The following is a 17,512-nucleotide window of genomic DNA, read 5'->3' on the forward strand; positions in this document are numbered from 1 at the left end:
CAGGTTGTGGTAGAAGAATGGGGAGATCCTTGAGCTGAAAGATCCAGGCCCTGCCTCCCTTCCTAGTACCCCTTGATGGGGTGGGGTGTAGAGACCCGGTGGTTGGAGGGTGTCTGGCTACTGACCCTTTGCTTCTATAGTGGCTGCCCTAGCCCTGAGTCCTGGCCAGTGGGAACACTGAGAAGACACTCCTGAACGGTTCTTTTTATTAAGGGGAAAGCTGAGTGGAGCCAGTGAGGCCTGGCAGCTGCCCCAGGCTACACGGGTATATTTCTGGCTCAAGGAGGTTAGCAGGTGCTCAGGGTGCAGTGAATGAGAGCTTCTTCCCCAGGACTGTCACAGCACACCTGTTAACAAGAGACCTCTCCTCAGATGCTCACTGCAGTAAGGACTGGCAGAGTTGCATATACAGCCTTGACACTCAGACCCTCGCAAGAGTAGGCACCACCCTGCCTGGCTTCCAGGGTGCTGGCATGTGGCATTTCTCTGCCTTCAGGCATGAGAGAGAAATGGCTAGCCGCCACCACAGGCCCAGCTCCCACATGGACAGGCATGCATGAGGGGGCTGCACTTGGAACAAAAGGTCCTTCAATTTTTTTCTCCAACAAACATACGGTCAGCAGGTTTGGAGCCTCCAGATTTAGTCCTTTGTGAGATAGAGACCATAACCTCTTGTGTGCCTTCACATGCCAGAAGTAAGGGAAAGGCTGGGAACCAGTATTTTTAGGGGGCTGCCAATGTGCTTTCTGCACTGCTATCAGGGTGGCACAAGTGGCCAATTGTCACCTGCTCTGGGCCAGATAATCTCTGATAATGACGTTGCCTAGGTATGCTTTGATGGAGGGAACCCTGGTCATGGCTGCATAGAGAGTATGTTCTGTAAAGCGTCTCCTAGGAAGAGCCTAGGCTAAGTAAGACTGGCCAGTCCCAGGACACAGGAGAGTGACAGAGGGGCTGCAGAGTGCTGGTGACACTTAGAGTCCCTAGGCTGTCTTGTGAGGATCTGCAGCGATGGCAGGCATGTGGAGAGCTGCAGTGCTCTTGGCATGGTGTCTCTAGAGTTGCTTCGTTGCCTGTTGTTGTCTTCTCCTGTCGGTGGCTGTGCGTGTGTTTTGTGTTCACAGACCTGAGCTGCTCGCCTCAGGGTCTGCGGTTGTGGGTAGAACATTCAGAGTCACGGCAACAGTGTGGAATCTACACACCATCTGCGCCGACCAGCCCCTGAGCTGATGGCCCTACCTGCCTTGGCCCTCATTTCTCCATACTGACCTTTCAGCTAGGTCACCTGATGCAGTGCTCCCTTACTTACCCTGGGGTCACCATAGTCTTTGGGATTTGGTATTTCGTCACTGGGAGCCTTTTGTATGAGGATCAGCCCAGGTGTTTGCTCCCTGAGGCTTGTAACTGAGAGTGGCTCTGGAGCTTGCCTGTGCCATTCTGTCCCACTGATTGCCTCATTTTCAAGGGTCAGTGGCCAGGCCATCTCTTACCCTATACTCAGCCTTCACAGAAGACTGAGACATGAAGTTCTGGTCACCAGGCTTCTGACACTAGGTTCTCAACACCCTGGTGGGCGAGCCTTCCAGCATATTCCTGGGCATGTCTGTGACAGATGCCAGGTCTCCCCTCAAGGCCTTTGTCCATTGTTTTCTGTCACTGGTACTGGACAGTAGAGGCCGCAGGGAGAGCAGGGAGTCTGACTGCAGTGATGTAGAGCCCCAGGCTAGAGCCCTCGCTAAGACAGACTGGACAGAGGGGAGGGGAGGGTCAGGGGTCATCCAGAAGATAGGAACCTGGAGTGGTCCCTGGTAGTCAGGATACCGTTCAGGCTGTGGAACCTTTTGTTTTAGGTTGAAAAGGTCAAGACAAAGCAACTTGAGCAAGAGATAAGAAGGGTGTACAGGGCCAAGATGGAGTTTCTAGCTGGCCTTTCTTGGTCAGCAGCTGAGGAGACCCCAGCTTTCAGATTCCCAGGGGAGCCATGCTGAGTGCCTGGGCACAGAGGACGTCTACTTAGTGGCTTGGTCCCTGCGTGTGTGCAAGCAGACCCTAGGTCCTCATCCAGTGAGAGGGATAGATGAGGAAAGGTGAGTGGCTAAGAGATACATACACACCAGGAACTCAGCAGTGAGCCTGCTGTTGGCTGTTGTCACTACTGCCCAGGTGCACGTAAGCTCCCAAGCCCTATGGACTACTGAGCGCTGCCTTGGCCCTGCCTGCCGACCCTACACCCCATCCCAGATGGGGTCTCCTGACTCTTCCTGGGTGGACAGCTCACTGACAGGTCCTGCCCCTGACTATGGCTGTGTCTTCTCTCTCAACAATTATAGTTTTGTGTCTCCAGCTTGCCTGTGTGTGTGTGTGCGCGTGCGCCCTATTCTTCCTTTCTGCGCAAAGTCACCTCAAGAGAGAGTGTGGTGAGTGTACGTCATATGTTCCTCCACCCAGGTGAGTGTGTGCAGTTGGGTAGAGCCTCCTTTCCTGTGTGGCTGTAGAGCCCTGTAAATGGAGGACAACTGTAGGCTAAGCCTCTTCACAAGAGGCTGGGTTTTTGAAGATTTTGAAGATTTTCATTTATATACATTTGTGTGCATCTGTGTGAGTGTGTGCCATGTGTGCATGCAGGTGCTCATGGAGGCCAGAGGGGGGCAGCAGACCCACTGGAGCTGGAGGGCAAGGCAGTTGTGAACCTTGTGAAGTGGCAAAACCAGGTGTCCTAGAAGAGCAGCTCATGTTCTTAACCACTGGTCATCTCTGCAGCCCCACAGGAGACATTCACTGATGTTAAAGCTAAGCCCTTGTGCCCTGCTTATGAGATGCAAACTAGCAGGCAGCCACTGTGGAATGTAGAATGTAGGTGCCTCTGAAATCAAGCCTAGAATTGCCCTTTGATCTAACAATCTCATTTCTTTAAAAAAAAAGACACCCCTCCCCAAAATAAAAATAAAAAACAGGACCGGGAGACAGCTGCCCACCTGTGATCGTAGCCAAGACGTTCACAGCAGCCAAGAGGCAAAATGGCTCGCATGCCATAGACAGATGACACATAAATAAATGTGGCCCATCTACACCACACAGAACATATGTTGCATTCTGTAACTTGAATGAACCTCCGGACAGTCTAACCTGTTGGGGAGCTCCAGCTGCAGTGAGAAACCCTGTCTCAAAATATAAGGTAGAATATAATAAAAAATAGCTGGTGTTGACCTCTACCCATGTCCACGCACATGCACATGTACACACATACACCACCACACAGTAAACAACAACAAAACAGTACCAGCTAGATATGGTGTCGCACACCTCTAATCCCAACACCTGGGAGGCAGAAGCAGGCTGATCTCTGTGTGTTCAAGGCCAGCCTGCTCTACAAAGCAAGTTCTAGGCCAGCCAGGGTGGCATAATGAGGCCCTGTGTAAATATAAAAAGCAAAATACAAAACACAGCATTGTCAATAAGTACGAAAACTTTGATAATTTTTCAGAAAAAGTGAATTATCAGTTCAACATCTGTAAATCAAAGTTCGAGTCTAAAACATTTTGAGCATCATGATGCCTCAGGTGGAAAATTCCGCTCTTGACCTCATGTGGTGAATACCTTCAACGTCGTACATGTTGCAAGGATCTGAGCCTCATTTCTAAGATGCCAGTGTGTGTGTGTGTGTGTGTGTGTGTGTGTGTGTGTGTGTAACTTGAATTGTTCTCAGTAATGGGCCCCTAAAGTAGAAACCTGAGGAAATGAAGCTGAGGTTGGAGAAGGTGAAAAGAGGCTCCTAAGTTGTGGTGTCAGGAAACAGCCTCAAACAGAAGAACAGGTGAGTGTCACCAGCTCACATGGTGGGATCCCAGTGACAGGTTGAACCTGTAGGGCCCAGCACAGTCCAGATGGCATAAATGGAAGCCGGGTTGGCTGCACGCACATGCAGATGACTTAATACATTGGGAAGAGGACTGGTTTTCGTTGTAGTTTGAGACAGGGTTTCTCCATGGAACAGGTTTGGCTGTCCTGGACTCACTTTGTAGACCAGGCTGGCCTCGAACTCACAGGGATCTGACTGTCTCTGCCTCCCCGAGTACTGGGATCAAAGGTGTGCACCACCGTACCCAGCTGGGAAGAAGACTGTTGATTGAAGAAAAGTGTTTGGTGAGCTTTGAATGTGCCTTTAAGACCATTGAAATAGGGCCAATGAGATGGCTAAGTGGGCATAGGGGTCTGCTGCCAAGCCTGCTGACCTGGGTTCAATCCCTGGGACCTGTGTGGTAGAAGGAAAGAACTGATTCTTTGAAGTTTTTCTTTCACCCATTCATATGTATCCTGTGTCATTTGCATGTCCCCCATACATAAATAAAATTTTACTATCAATTGTGTGCATCTGTCTTATTCTGTTTAGGTATGTGCATGTGAGGGCATGTTCCTCCAGAGGTGAGAAATTGTCAGGTCCCCTGAAGCGCAAGCTACAGATGCTTGTAAGCTACTGTGTAGGTTCCAGGAACCAAATGTGGGTCTTCTACAAGAGCAGTGTGTGCTCTTAAACACTGAACCATCGCCAGGGAGGCAGAGACAGATGGATCTCTGAGTTCGGGGCCAGCCTGGTCTACAAAGTGAATCCAGGACAGCCAGGGCTACACAGAGGAACACTGTCTCAAAAACCAACCAACCAACAATGATAGCAAAAAGGAAACAAAAAAGCACTTAACCATCTCTCTTGCCCCCATTAAAAAAAAAAAAAAAAAAACCATAGAAATAAGTAAGAAATTCATATTGTTTGTCATCCAATTTCTATCAGAGTTTGTAGGCCTTCAACATCCAATATGCACTGCTAATTGCTAGTTGAAATATGTAACTCTCCTCTGAACGCGGACATGGGAGATTTCTGTCTCTGTAGAAAGTTGCAGACAATGTTGCATCAGCACACAGTTCTCAGTGCAGACACCAGAAGTAGTGTGCTTGAAGGCAGAAGAGAAAGAGCTATTTAAACTGTTCTTTTTGATTGATTGACTGATTGATTTAAGTGTGTGTTAATGTATGCACACATTTGTGTGGGTGCACATGCCTGTGCATTGGGGAGCTCAGAAGAAGGCATCTAGGGTTACAAGCTGTTACACTCATGTGTACATCTGGCTTGTTTACACACATGCTAGGATCTGAACTCTGGTCTATATGATTGTGTAGTACATGCTCTTTTTTGTTTTGTTTTGTTTTTGTTTTTTGTTATTATGATGATGCATTCATATTACATCCCGATTGTAATCCCCTCACTCTTATCTTCCTGTTCCCACCCTCCCTCCCTTTTCCATCCTATTCCCCTCCCATGACCTCTGACAGGTCGAGTCCTCCTCCCCCACTGTCTGACCACAGCCTATCAGGTCTCATCTGGATAGCCTGCATCCCCTTCCTCTGTGTTCCAGCAGGACCCCTCCCCTCAGGGGCGTAGTGCATGCTCTTAACTACCCAGCCATCTCTCTAGTTCTTATCGAAACTATCTGGAAGTACTGGACTAAATCAGACGGCTGGCCTCAAACTCAGATCCACCTGCAGACAACCAAGCAGATACCCAAGAGGCTGAGGCAGGAGGATTGAAAGTTCAAGGCTTACCCAGGCTATTAAGTGAGGTTTTGCCTCAGTATAAAATAAAAAAGGCTGAGGGCACAGTTCAGGGGTAAACCAATTACCTAACCTGCCTTAGGTTGGGATGCACATAAAAAAAAGCCTTATAGGAGAAATCTCTGGTATGAGACGGAAGCAGAGACTCAAGGTCATTAAGTGTCACTTGTCCCTAAATACAGTTTGATTTCATAAAATCCTACACGTTGTTTTCAGCCCTAGCAAGGTAGTTCTAGAATGTTTATGGAATAGAGATGCAGCTTTGGAAACAAGTTGATCTGGGCTGAGGGGGGTCCAGTGTTTTTGTGTGTTAGGTGACTATTACAGGTAGAAGCTAAAAACCAGTCCTCACCCCCATGAGCTGCCATGAGCTTACACACACAGGATCAGGGCGCCGCAGATCCACATCTAGTGGAGTTACTTGCTTCCTGGATCATTAGCCATCTTTCTGTGTCCTCGCCGGGCAGAAAGAGCAGGGCAGAAAGAGCAGTGGCTGCAGGATCCTTACAGTCTTCCTCACAAGATTGCACCTTCTTAACTGCCTAGGTCTCTCTCCCTGGGAGTTGGGGCTTCAGCATTAATCTGGGGAGAAACTAAATGTTATTTAACTAGTTTTACCGCAATCTTCCTAGCCATCAGGGCTCTCCTGAGATGGTCAGGTTGGATCAAGTCCAGCCCAGCCAGCGGTGGATTATGTCTTGGGCCATAGGAAGCATCCCTACCCAGGACATCACTGGTGGTCTAGGGCCACAGTGTCTCTGTAACTGGAAGCTAAAAACGGAGCTCTGAGTTGGCTGTGCTTCCTTCTTTGATATGTGATGTGGCGGTGTCTCTGGTGCGGGGCAGGTCATGTGGTTCTTTATTCTTCCTGTTGGCTTCTGCTAATGGGTTCTGTCCTTGCAGACAGAAGGGCCTGCCACCAAAACGTGATGTAGGCCACCTCTGCTCTGGTCTCTCCAGAACCTCCCATCATCCAGCTAGCATGGAAGGCAGCCCACAGAGGAAGTGTAGAGCAGAGCTTAGTATAGGAACCGCCTCCTCAGGACAGTGGGGAGAGGGGTTTGGGGAGCACAGGGGCTAGGGGGGTCTCTCCTTCTTGCAGAGAGCCTGCTGACTTAAGTTAGTGCTACGCCACACTATTCCTAAAACCAAAGCAGGCTCTGCAGCGTTGGCACCAAGCTGAGTCTTTGTGTTTGTTTGGTTCTTCTGAGACAGGAGACAGGATCTCACACTGCTGCAGTCTGACCCTGAACTCTGCTTGAGCTGGGTTTTTTTGTTTTGTTTCTGTTTTAACATGCACGCTTGTGGTGTTTTTGCATTCATGTTTATGCAAATGCATGTGGAGGCCACAGGGTATGTTGGGCGTCTTCCATGATGGCTCTTCATCTTACATACTCAAGCAGGGTGTCTGAACCCAAGCACTCACATGTTTGCCTACTGTAGCTGGCTCGTTTGCTCCTGGGATCCCCTGTGTCTGCTTCCAGAACACCGGGTGGCTGTCACTCCCACAGGCATTTCATGGGCTCTGTGGATCCCAGTGACATCTCCCCAGCTCCCAAGTGGTTCTTTAGTCACAGGCTTTAGACACATGTGAGTGTCAGGATCAAACTTGGGTTGCCAGGTTTGTGCAGCAAGTGCCTTCACCATGGAGACATCTTGTCAGCCCTGCGTGTGGCGTTTTTTAGCATGGCGGTTTGCATTTACTTTAGATACTCTTTTGGGGTTTTTTTGGAGGTGATATGAGTGAATTTTTTTAACACTCTACTTCCAGTTGTCAATTGGAAGCAGCCTGTGGTTTATTGTAGCTTGTCTTGACCCTTCTTGCACTCCTTAGATTTCTCTATGCACAGTCCTGGTGTCTGTAGACAGTGGTGGTTTCACTTGTGCCTTTCTGGCCTGTGTCTTTAGTTGCCGTGCCTGTTGGCCTGGGTTGTGTGAGGCACCAGGATAAGAACAGTCAGGCCAGCGTCTTCCCTATCTTTTTTTTTTTTTTTTTTTTTTTTTTTGCATTTTTTTATTAATTTATTCTTGTTACATCTCAATGTTTATCCCATCCCTTGTATCCTCCCATTCCTCCCCCCCCCCCATTTTCCCATTATTCCCCTCCCCTATGACTGTTCCTGAGGGGGATTACGTCCCCCTATATATTCTCATAGGGTATCAAGTCTCTTCTTGGCTACTTGCTGTCCTTCCTCTGAGTGCCACCAGGTCTCCCCCTCCAGGGGACATGGTCAAATGTCTTCCCTATCTTAAGGGAAAGAAGTCTCTGCTCTCCTGCTGAGCTGGAGTTTTTCTCCAGCCTGCTCCTGCAGACTGCCTCATTCCTCCTGCACAGCCCAAGAGGCTCCCCACATCCCAAGTTGTTGCCACAGCAACCCCACTTGGTGCCAGCTTTCTGTGTCACTTGACTTCTGGCAGATAGCAAACATCCAAGGAGTCAACTGAGAGGCCTCAGGGCTATGGAGACTGCTTTGAGCCTGAGCAGCACATGATGATGGGAACGTGGGTGCAGTGAGCACAGCTGTACACCTGACCACCAGCAGAAGGACAGACAAACAAACAAACAAGCCCAGCAAGAGTCTGGGTCCCACAGTCCCCCTCAAGGGTGTGTCTTCTACTGAGTCCTCCTAAATGTTCTACCATCCAATAGGCGCTACGCCTTTAATACATGACCCCTGAGAAAACTGAACCACATCACAGTGTTTTGATTGACTATATATGCCCCCCCCACCCTGTTGTTTACCTTATTGGCATGGTAAACATGAATGACTTTCAAATGCTGAGCCAGCGTTTCACTCCTGGGCCATCCACACTTGGCCATGTGTCCTGATGAGTAGTATCTGTATGTCTTGCTGGAGTTAGCTTGCAGGTGCCTGAGGAAGAACTTTACATCAGTCTGTGGGATGCTTTCCCTCTTCCTTTCCTCTCTCCTCTGTCCTGCTCCTCACCCTGCATCTTTCAACAAGATCTGGCTGTGTAGCCCAGGATGGCCCAGGTCGTAGTATCTCAGCCTCCCAAGTGCTGGTACTGTGTGTGAGTGCCAGCCGCCCCCACCCCACCCCCAGCTTTTTTTGGGTACTATTTTTGCTTGTGTTGACAGAAAGGCAGCGCTGCCATCATGAACTGAGGCCTCCCTTCCTCCTCTGCTCTCTGGAAGATTATGTGCACTTGTTTGCTTCCCTCTGCCCTGTGCTGGGTCTCGTACATGTTCACACATGCTGTCCTTGTCTCTGAACTTGACAGATGTGCTTCATTGACTTTATTTAGTAGATGGTTCTGTTCTGTTACCAGTTTCCACTCCGTACACTTTGGAGGTTGGAGACAGTAAGAACTGTTACCTACCTGTGGAATAGGTATCTGAGCTCTCTTACGCTCTCTTTTTTTATTCCTGATAAACAGAATTTTCTGTCTTTTTTATCTTTATTTGGCTGGAGGTTTATGAATTTTTTCAGTCTTAACAAAGGACTAACATCTGGTTTTTATTTATTTAGTTAGTTAGTTTTTTTGAGGCAGGGTTTTTCTGTGTAGCCTTGGCAATCCTAGACTCACTTTGTAGACCAGGCTGGCCTCGAACTCACAGTGATCCACCTGCCTCTGCCTCCCGAGTGCTGGGATTAAAGGCGTGCACCACCACGCCCAGCTTGGTTTTTATTTTCTTTATTTTCAAGTTGTTTCTATTCCATTCCTAACACTTCCTTGTTTCCTGTGTGACACTGTTTCTACAGAGCCATTTCCCAGGTAAGCGTGCTTCCTGGCTGCCTTCTGTCAGAGTAACCCCCTCTCAACTGCAGCTTCATTTCCTGTAGTGCTCCAAGCTCTGCTGTGGTATGAAAATATTACATGGGAAATTCCAGATAGAGGCATCTTACAAGTTTCCAGTTGTATCGCATCCTAAATAGTGGAAGGAAGTCCCGTGGGATTCCAGAGTTGTGCGCACAGCCCAGCTGGTGACGTTGGTGGTTCATTAGGAGCTGCTTTTGTGTGTAGTTCTGACTGGTGACCACAGCTGTTGAGGTATGCCCCACCCACCTATGGCTGGGCGTCTTCTGACAGCAGACTTGCCTGGGATACTAGCACTGGCCTCCTCTTCTCAGCTCCTTGTGCTGAGTCAGGGTGCTGTGAGGGTGCCCCTGTCTGCCCCTTCTCTTCTCTGAACAGTACAGTGCAGACAGCCTCAACTTTGTCACCCTGCCAAGGAGGACCAGTGGGGTCCCTGTCTTAAACCTAGAGGAGAAGAGGGTCCTTGTCATGAACCCAAGATGGGGTGGTTCCCTCTTGGTTGGGGTCACTGTTTTCCCATGAAGTGGTAAGCACTCCTGGGGCACACAGGTAGCTTCTTGACGTCCCCTGTGGCTGTTGAGGGACCAGTTTTCCCGTGCACAGTTCTCAGGCAGCAGCCCGGCAGCACGTACCTTCATGTGGGAGGAAGACCAACGCTGCTTCTTGTCCTGCCCCTTCATTGTCACGGTGAGGACTCGTGGTAGCCCAGTGTGAAAGCAGAATTCCAGACCTGCCATTTGAGACCCAACCCAGACTTCTGGGCACTTGCTGGTCTTGAAGGGTGAGTGCTGCTGGGTAGCCAGTGCTGTGTTTTGCTTGCTTGCTTGAGATGGGCTCTCTCTATGTATCCCTGGCTGGTCTGGGACTCTATGTAGACCCGGCTGGACTCCAAGAAAGCTGCCTTCCAAGTGCTGAGATTAAAGGCATGTACCACCACACCTGGTGCCAGGGTCATTTTAATCTGGACAGCTTACATGTTTACCCTATGCTGCCCCATTGAGCAAATGTCACAGAGCAGGGTTTTGGTAGAAAAGCGATCAGTGGGGCTGGAGAGATGGCTCAGTGGTTAAGAGTACTGTCTGCTCTTTCAGAGGTCCTGAGTTCAATTCCCAGTGCCCTCTTTTTTTCTTTTTAAAAAGATTTATTTATTTTATTTATTGTATATGAGTGTTTAATCTGCCAAAGAAGGCGACCATGTGGTTGCTGGGAATTGAACTCAGGACCTCTGGAAGAGCAGGTGGTGCTCTTAACCGTTGAGCCATCTCTCCAGCCCCCAGTGCCCTCTTATGGCCTGCAGGTGTACATGCAGGCAGAACACTGTACACATAATATATATAAATAAAGAAGAACAGTCAGCATTTATAGATTGCAGTGGAGGTTCCTGGAAAGTTTGCCAAGGCAGGTGCCCAGTTCCCATACGTTTGGTGGGCCTATTTGTCTTCAAGATGTTGTTCCAGGTTCTCATGTATCGTGTGAGTGTGTGCACAGGTATGGAGGGCACAGGTGCTCCCAGGAAAGTGTGTGCTCACTTAGGAAGCAGTCAAGCGTGCGGAGTGCTGCAAGGGCAGACCCAGAGGCCACCTGTTCACCTCTGGGGAGTTTGCACAGCTGCTGTGGGTCCTGGGCGTGTCCCCAGATTGCCCTTAAGTAGGCAGTGCTTGTCTCCATGGATCTCTAAGGCCTGAGAGCAGAATATTGGGGTGAATTTATGCCTGCTTCATGGAGGGGGCAGCATGGGATGGGGTAGCCAGGCCTGCGGTGGGAGGCTGTCTTCCCACAGCTAAGAGCTCTGCTCTGTTGGTGCCAGCACTCTGGCCTTTGAGAGCCTTCCTAGTCTTCAGACACACATGCTTGGCTTTCATATGTCTTTTCTCTGGCCTTGCCATCCAGTCCCTCTGTGTTGGTGCTTCTCCCAGGGACACCCAAGGGTAGCTGGAGCAGGGCCACACCTGCAGCGTGACTAGGAAGTGCACTACAGAGCTGAGCCCTGTGTCTTGCAGGTTGTGTAGCCTGACCCTGAAGAAACTGGCAGTGCTCCGGGAACTGGAGAAGGGACTCCTGTCCGTGGTGATCGCCGTCAAGATGCAGGTTTGTGACCCTTCATCGCACAGCCACGAGTGCGGCCAGCTGCACTTCTCACATGCTTCCTGGAGTATTCTCGAAGACCCTCCCCCACTGAGCCACCCACCCAGAGCTTTGTTACATGCTCAGCCAGGCTAGCAGGCTTGGGCAGGAACAAGAAGAGGCAAGACTTGAGGTCTCTGAACCTGCCCCACTGTTTTGTCCACCTCTGATGGCTTCCTTGGGGCACCTGTAACTGGATGAGCTTGGAGCCCACCCTTCTAGGGGAGAGCATCCCTGGCCCACCAGATGTGTCCACTAGCCCTTTGGGCTGCCTCTGCTATGTTGGGGATTGCCAAGTTCCAGGTCCACTCTCGGGCCAGGATGTGGAGCTCATATGGAGCGCCTGGTGCACCTTTACTGATAGCCCTTCAAGGTGTGTGGTGTATGCAGGGCAAGTGGCAGGCAGCCTCACACCAGGCCGTATGTGCCTGGTAAAGGGGACACCTGTTTATTACTGACCCCTGACTCTCTACCAGTATTGGGTCCTGATGAGGTAGCCCATGTTTGGCCCCACCCATGGCACTGGACACATTCTAGATCTGTTGTGACAGTGTGCTGAGCCTTATCCCTGGGCAAGACTTTTATCTATCATTCGGAGTCTCCATCACTCAGAACCCTCCTATCCATGCAAGACCCTCCCATTTTGCCCTGAGATGAGGCCTGGCTTCTGTTTATGGTGAAGCTCTGGGACACCGCTCTCCCTGGAGGGGCGCGCGTTCTTGGCATCTATGCAGGCAGGCAAGTCACCACCTGCTTGGCTTTCTGCCAGACTTTGCCCTCTATCACCTGCACAGTTTGGATCTGTCTTAAATGTTTGCTGCTTTTCCTGTCCCTGTGGCAGTGTCTTTTTTTAAGTGTCATGCCTTGTTGGCCGACACACCCACACCTGTGCACTGGCCTTAAGGAGGCTGTCAGTGGCCTGTGCAGTGCTTTGCTCACTGTTTCTGGCAAGAGCTGTTCTTGATCTTGCTGTGCCTGGGAAGGACCTATTGGCAGAGTCAAGTTTTAAGGGTCCTGACAAGCATTCCTGTTCATGCCACCCAGTGAGGCCTCTGTCGTGATAGCTCAAGAGTGCTGGTGTAAGGATGCGCTTAACTGGTTCACTTTAACATGCCTGAGATTAGAAGGCTGTTTCCTTGCAGGGTTCTAAACGTATCCTGAGATCACATGAGATTGTGCTGCCTCCCAGTGGACAAGTGGAAACTGACCTGGCTTTGACCTTCTCTCTCCAGGTAAGCCTTCCACCTGGGACATGAGGACTCTCCCTCGTCAGTGCTCTAAGTAATGAACCTCTCCTCCGTAGTGCCCCGAGTGATGGGCGCTTCTGTTCAATGCCCTGGAGGTGGGAGGTGATAGTTTCATTTCCTCTGCAGTGCCCTGAGTGATAGATGTGCCCTGGTTAATCCCTTGGGTATGAGGGACACACATATTTCCTTATCAATCTCCTGGGTGACGGGTCTACCCTTGTCAGTGTCCTGGATGGTGGCTGTGCCCTTGTCAGAGCCACCTGTGTTCTCTCTTACTTTGATCTTCTCTTGATCAAAGTTTGTCCTTAAACAGTTAGAAACTCTTACTAGTTTACTCCCCCTCGCATAATAAAGACAGTGGACTGATGAGGTCTGTGTTAGTTGTTTCATTGCTGTGGCAAGGTACCTGGTAAGAAGTTCACTGAAGGGAGAAGGGCTTGTACTGCTCAGTTTAGTGGAAAGGTTCAGGAGCTTGAGGCAGCTGGTCATACTGCATCCACAGTCAGGAGGCACAGAGCAGTGATTGAGGATGCTCAGCTCACTCCCTCCAGCCTAGGACCTGTGGAGCTGCCCGCGTTTAGGCTGCATCTTCCTACCTCAGTTAACCTAATCAAGATAACATTCCCCCACCCCCACCCCACACACACACTGGCATGTTTGTTCAAAGGGTAACTAGACTAGCTAATCCTGGCTGGAGCACCTCAGGGCCTGTCTTCTAGGTGATTCTAGATCCATAGTAAGCATCACAGGGACCAAATGTAGCATCAAGACAAGGTTGTTTCATTCTCTTGTTTAGTAAAGATTGGCAAGGTGTGGAAACTCAGGGATCAGAATCTTTTGAGCACCTTGAGGAGAAGGTAGACTGTTAGCTCAGGTCATCTGCTTCTGGGTTTGTGTACTACTGCGAGAATCCAGTGTATTGAAATGTAATTTATCAGCTTACACACCTGTATCAAGTACATGGCCCCGGGCTGGAGAGCTGGCTCAGAGGTTAAGAGCACTGACTGCTCTTTCAGAGGTCCTCAGTTCAATTCCCAGCAACCACATGATGGCTCATAACCATCTGTAATGTGATCTAATGCTTTTTTCTGTCAGGCAGACATACATGCAGGCAGAGAACTGTATACATAGTAAATAAATAAATCTTTTTTAAAAAGAAGAAGAAAAGTACATGTCCCATGGCTTCTGAGAGCTGTGTATGGATAAAGAGCCTGCATGGACCTGTTTCCAGAACTTACACTAGGCTCTGCTTGTGAGCCCTGTAGAAACTGCTTCCGCTGAGTGAAGAAGCCCCTGTACAAGTACCAGTCCTGAGCATATGCAACCTGCAGCAGAGATGGAACGGTTGCCTGGTAGCCTAACCAAGGAATCCACAGGGTCACCCACAGAAGGTCCCCAGCTACTCCCACATATAGGGGACTACCAGAGACTCAGGGCCACACTGTATAATGAGAAGCTGCCAGACTCTCTCCAAATGTCCCTAAACACGTGAACCCATCCCAGATAGTTTAGCAGATATGTTACCCTTGTGTGGAAGTGGGACCCCTGCCTTAAACAGAGGGCAGCCTCATGGATGTTGCAGATTCCTGAGGGTGGGCTGACGAAGGCCCTGAGGACCAAGACCGGAAGCTTCGGCAGAGTTAGCAGGCACTCCTTGGGGACCTTGCAACTATGTGGTGCATGCCGTGCTGCACCAGGCCTCAGGCAAGCTTGCTTCTGTCCCTAGTACCCCCACTTCCTGAAGAGAGAAGGCAACAAGCTACAGATCATGCTGCAGCGCAGAAAGCGGTACAAGAACAGGACAATCCTGGGCTATAAAACGCTGGCTGCAGGCTCTATCAACATGGCTGAGGTAGGTTTCCGGGCTGGTGAACAGATTTCTTTTATGTGTCTGATAGAGCATTCTCTGTGTTGTCAGAGAATCCACTGTGGCAACACTGTGTGGATACTTCAGGTCCTTAGTCTCTTGCTGCGTAGTGTGGCTGCTCCCGTACTTTAGCCAGGTGAACCCCACTTTGCAGAAGAGTGCTTGGAGCTGCCTGGCCTGCTCTTCTTCCTTAGACAGGTTCCTCCTGGATGCCCCCATCGTCTTTGTTCTGACCCAGTACCTCACATGAGCAATTGGGCTGTGCCAGCAGAAAGTGCCCCAGGAGGACGACAGCCAGAAACCCCCACACCTCCTGGAGGTCCTGGTGTTCTGGGGAGACAGGGTGGACTCCGAGGCATAGGATGCCTCTGAGCCGAGCAGCTATAGGAATAGCCCCGGAGGAAGAGGCAGCTCAGCAGTGGCCATTTTGTCCCTAAGGCGTAGAGCTTTTCTCTTTTGGAGTTCCATTTACTGTCTGGGGCAAGTGCAGCTGGGTAGGTGTCTACCTGAGGCTGGAAAGTTGGCTGCAAGCCAGGTTGTAGCACCATCCTCAACCTGAGCTACCCAGGGCTTCTGGGCTGCACAGTGCCTAGTCAACCACTGTGCATCCTGGTCTCCTCGTCCTCCTGCTCCTTGGCTTTGCCTAAGCATCCGAACCTGCTACGTCTGTCTCTTGGAATGTCCCTGCCATCCTGGCCTAAGGGTGTCCCTCCAATTTCCTAGGTAGCTGCTCGAATGACCATAAGGTGCCCCTGCTCTAGCACCTGTGGTGTGAAAATTGCATGCTGCCAGTGGCCCATCACTCATAAGGCTCCTCTCACTCACTGCCTAGAGTTCCTCAAATCCCACTCCTCACTCCCTTCTTTGGCCCTCCTCTACTCTTTACCCTCTCCAGCTACCTTAACTTTGAAAATGAAAGGCTGGGGGGAGTTGACAGGAGGGAGGTGCCCCAGGGGGACTTGGCCTCAGCCCTGTGCTGTGGTAACTCAGCATCCGTCGTCTGTCACCAGCTCCTGATGGGCCATGTGGTTCCTGAGTGGTACAGAGCTGCTGAGTGGGAACTGCTACTCTCTAGGGCTGTGCCTAGCCAGTCACATATAACCTAAGATGTTTCCAGAAGCCCAGCTGTAGCCAGGGCAGCCCAAGGAAACATGAAGAAAAGGACTGGCAGCAAAGCAGAGCTGAAATATTCACAAGCCCGTTGGCCTGTGCCCATCTGACTGGGACCATACCTGGCCCAAAAGTCACTTTTTTTTTTTTTTTTTTTTTAAGATTTATTTAGTTATTATGTGTACAGAGTTCTGCCTACATGTGTGCCTGGACTCCGGAAGAGGGCACCAGATCTCATTATAGATGCTTGTGAGCCACCATGTGGTTGCTGCGAATTGAACTCAGGACCTTTGGAAGAACATCCTGTGCTCTTAACCTCTGAGCCATCTCTCTAGCCCCCCAAAAGGCACTTTTTAGGTGAAGCAACTGGTACAGAATATGCTTCTGACTTTCCAGGTTCCATCTTAGCGCCTGAGCGCGCACGCGCGCGCGCGCACACACACACGCACACACACACACACACACACCACTGTAGAACCAAGTAAGAGAGGTTTTCCTTCCTGTATGCCCTGTGTGCACTTGGCATATGAAGGCCCCAGCATTTGGCATAAAGCTGCTAGCCTGCCTTCCTGATCTGGTTTCTGCAATGTTGGTAAAAACAAATGTGAGTATCCTTAAAATTTATTTGAGGCAGGGTTTCTCTGTGTGGGCCTGGCTGTCCTGGACTCGCTTTGTAGACCAGACTGGCCTCGAACTCACAGCATTCCTCCTGCCTCTGCCTCTCAAGTACTAGCATTAAAGGCATGCGCCACCATGCCCGGTGCCAGGTGTTGTTGCTTTTTTTTTTTAATCTATAAATTTTTAACATTTAAGAGGATGGAGAGATGGCTCAGAGGTTAAGAGCACTGACTGCTCTTCCAGAGGTTCTGAGTTCAATTCCCAGCAACCACATGGTGGCTCACAACCATCTGTAATGTGACCTAATGGCCTCTTCTGGCCTGTGGGTGTAGATGCAAGCAGTGCACTGTATACATAATAACATTTAAGTCTGATCAAATGACCCTAAAGCAGCTTTGTATGTGCGAAGACCCTCTCAGGGCTAGATCTACCATCTATAGCTGCTTTTGTTTTTTGTTTTTGTTTTATTTATTTTTTTTTTTTAAATTATTTATTATGTATACATTGCTCTGCCTGCTTGTAGCCCTAAAGGCCAGAAGAGGGCATCAGATCACATTATAGATGGTTGTGAGCCACCATGTTGCTGGGAATTGAACTCAGGACCTCTGGAAGAACAATCAGTGCTCTTAACTACTGAGCCATCTCTCCAGCCCCTATGGCTGCTTTTGAGGCAGTGTCAGGGCCAGGACAATAGTGAGATCAGGACTAACTCCTGCTGTTCTTGGTAACTTGCTGAGGCTGTTAGGACAGTCAGCCAGGGCCTTGGCACTCCGGCCAGCCAGGCCTGGTGGGCTCCTCGTGCCTTGCAGACGTGCCCATTTCTCTTTGATGTCTATTCACACGAGTCTTTAGACATGTGGTTCCCCACAGTTGGGTAGCTGCTACTGAGGTTCCCGGGCTGGACGGGGGACAGGGGTGAGGGGAGCCTGAAACTATTTGAGTGACTTCCAAGGGGCAGCAGGGGTGCCAGAGTTGCTTGGTCTATAGATAAACTGCTCTGTCTGCTTATAGCCAGAAACACCAAGCCTGCCACTGCCTTCTCCACTCAGGCACCTGCAGCCCCTGGGCTCCTCTGGTTTCCCTCTGCAAGGGGTGTCCTGTTGTTGAGTGTTGGAGCTCTCTGGGTGGGAGCCTTCCTGATGTCTAGAACCATGCCCCACAG

General features: G+C 50.1%; 1 protein-coding gene across 2 annotated transcripts in view; it reads left to right on the forward strand.

Moving 5' to 3' along the window:
• Nucleotides 1-17,512, forward strand: part of Pacs2 (phosphofurin acidic cluster sorting protein 2) — a 54,515-nt gene that overhangs the window by 14,028 nt on the left and 22,975 nt on the right. For both annotated transcript variants that reach the window (XM_051152405.1, XM_051152413.1), the window contains exons 2-4: nt 11,385-11,472; nt 12,651-12,740; nt 14,482-14,607. In XM_051152405.1, coding sequence (XP_051008362.1) covers nt 11,385-11,472; nt 12,651-12,740; nt 14,482-14,607 — 304 coding nt within the window. The remainder of the gene's footprint in view (nt 1-11,384; nt 11,473-12,650; nt 12,741-14,481; nt 14,608-17,512) is intronic.

Source organism: Acomys russatus, chromosome 1, assembly GCF_903995435.1.
Source record: "Acomys russatus chromosome 1, mAcoRus1.1, whole genome shotgun sequence".
In the NCBI taxonomy this organism is placed as follows: domain Eukaryota; kingdom Metazoa; phylum Chordata; class Mammalia; order Rodentia; family Muridae; genus Acomys; species Acomys russatus.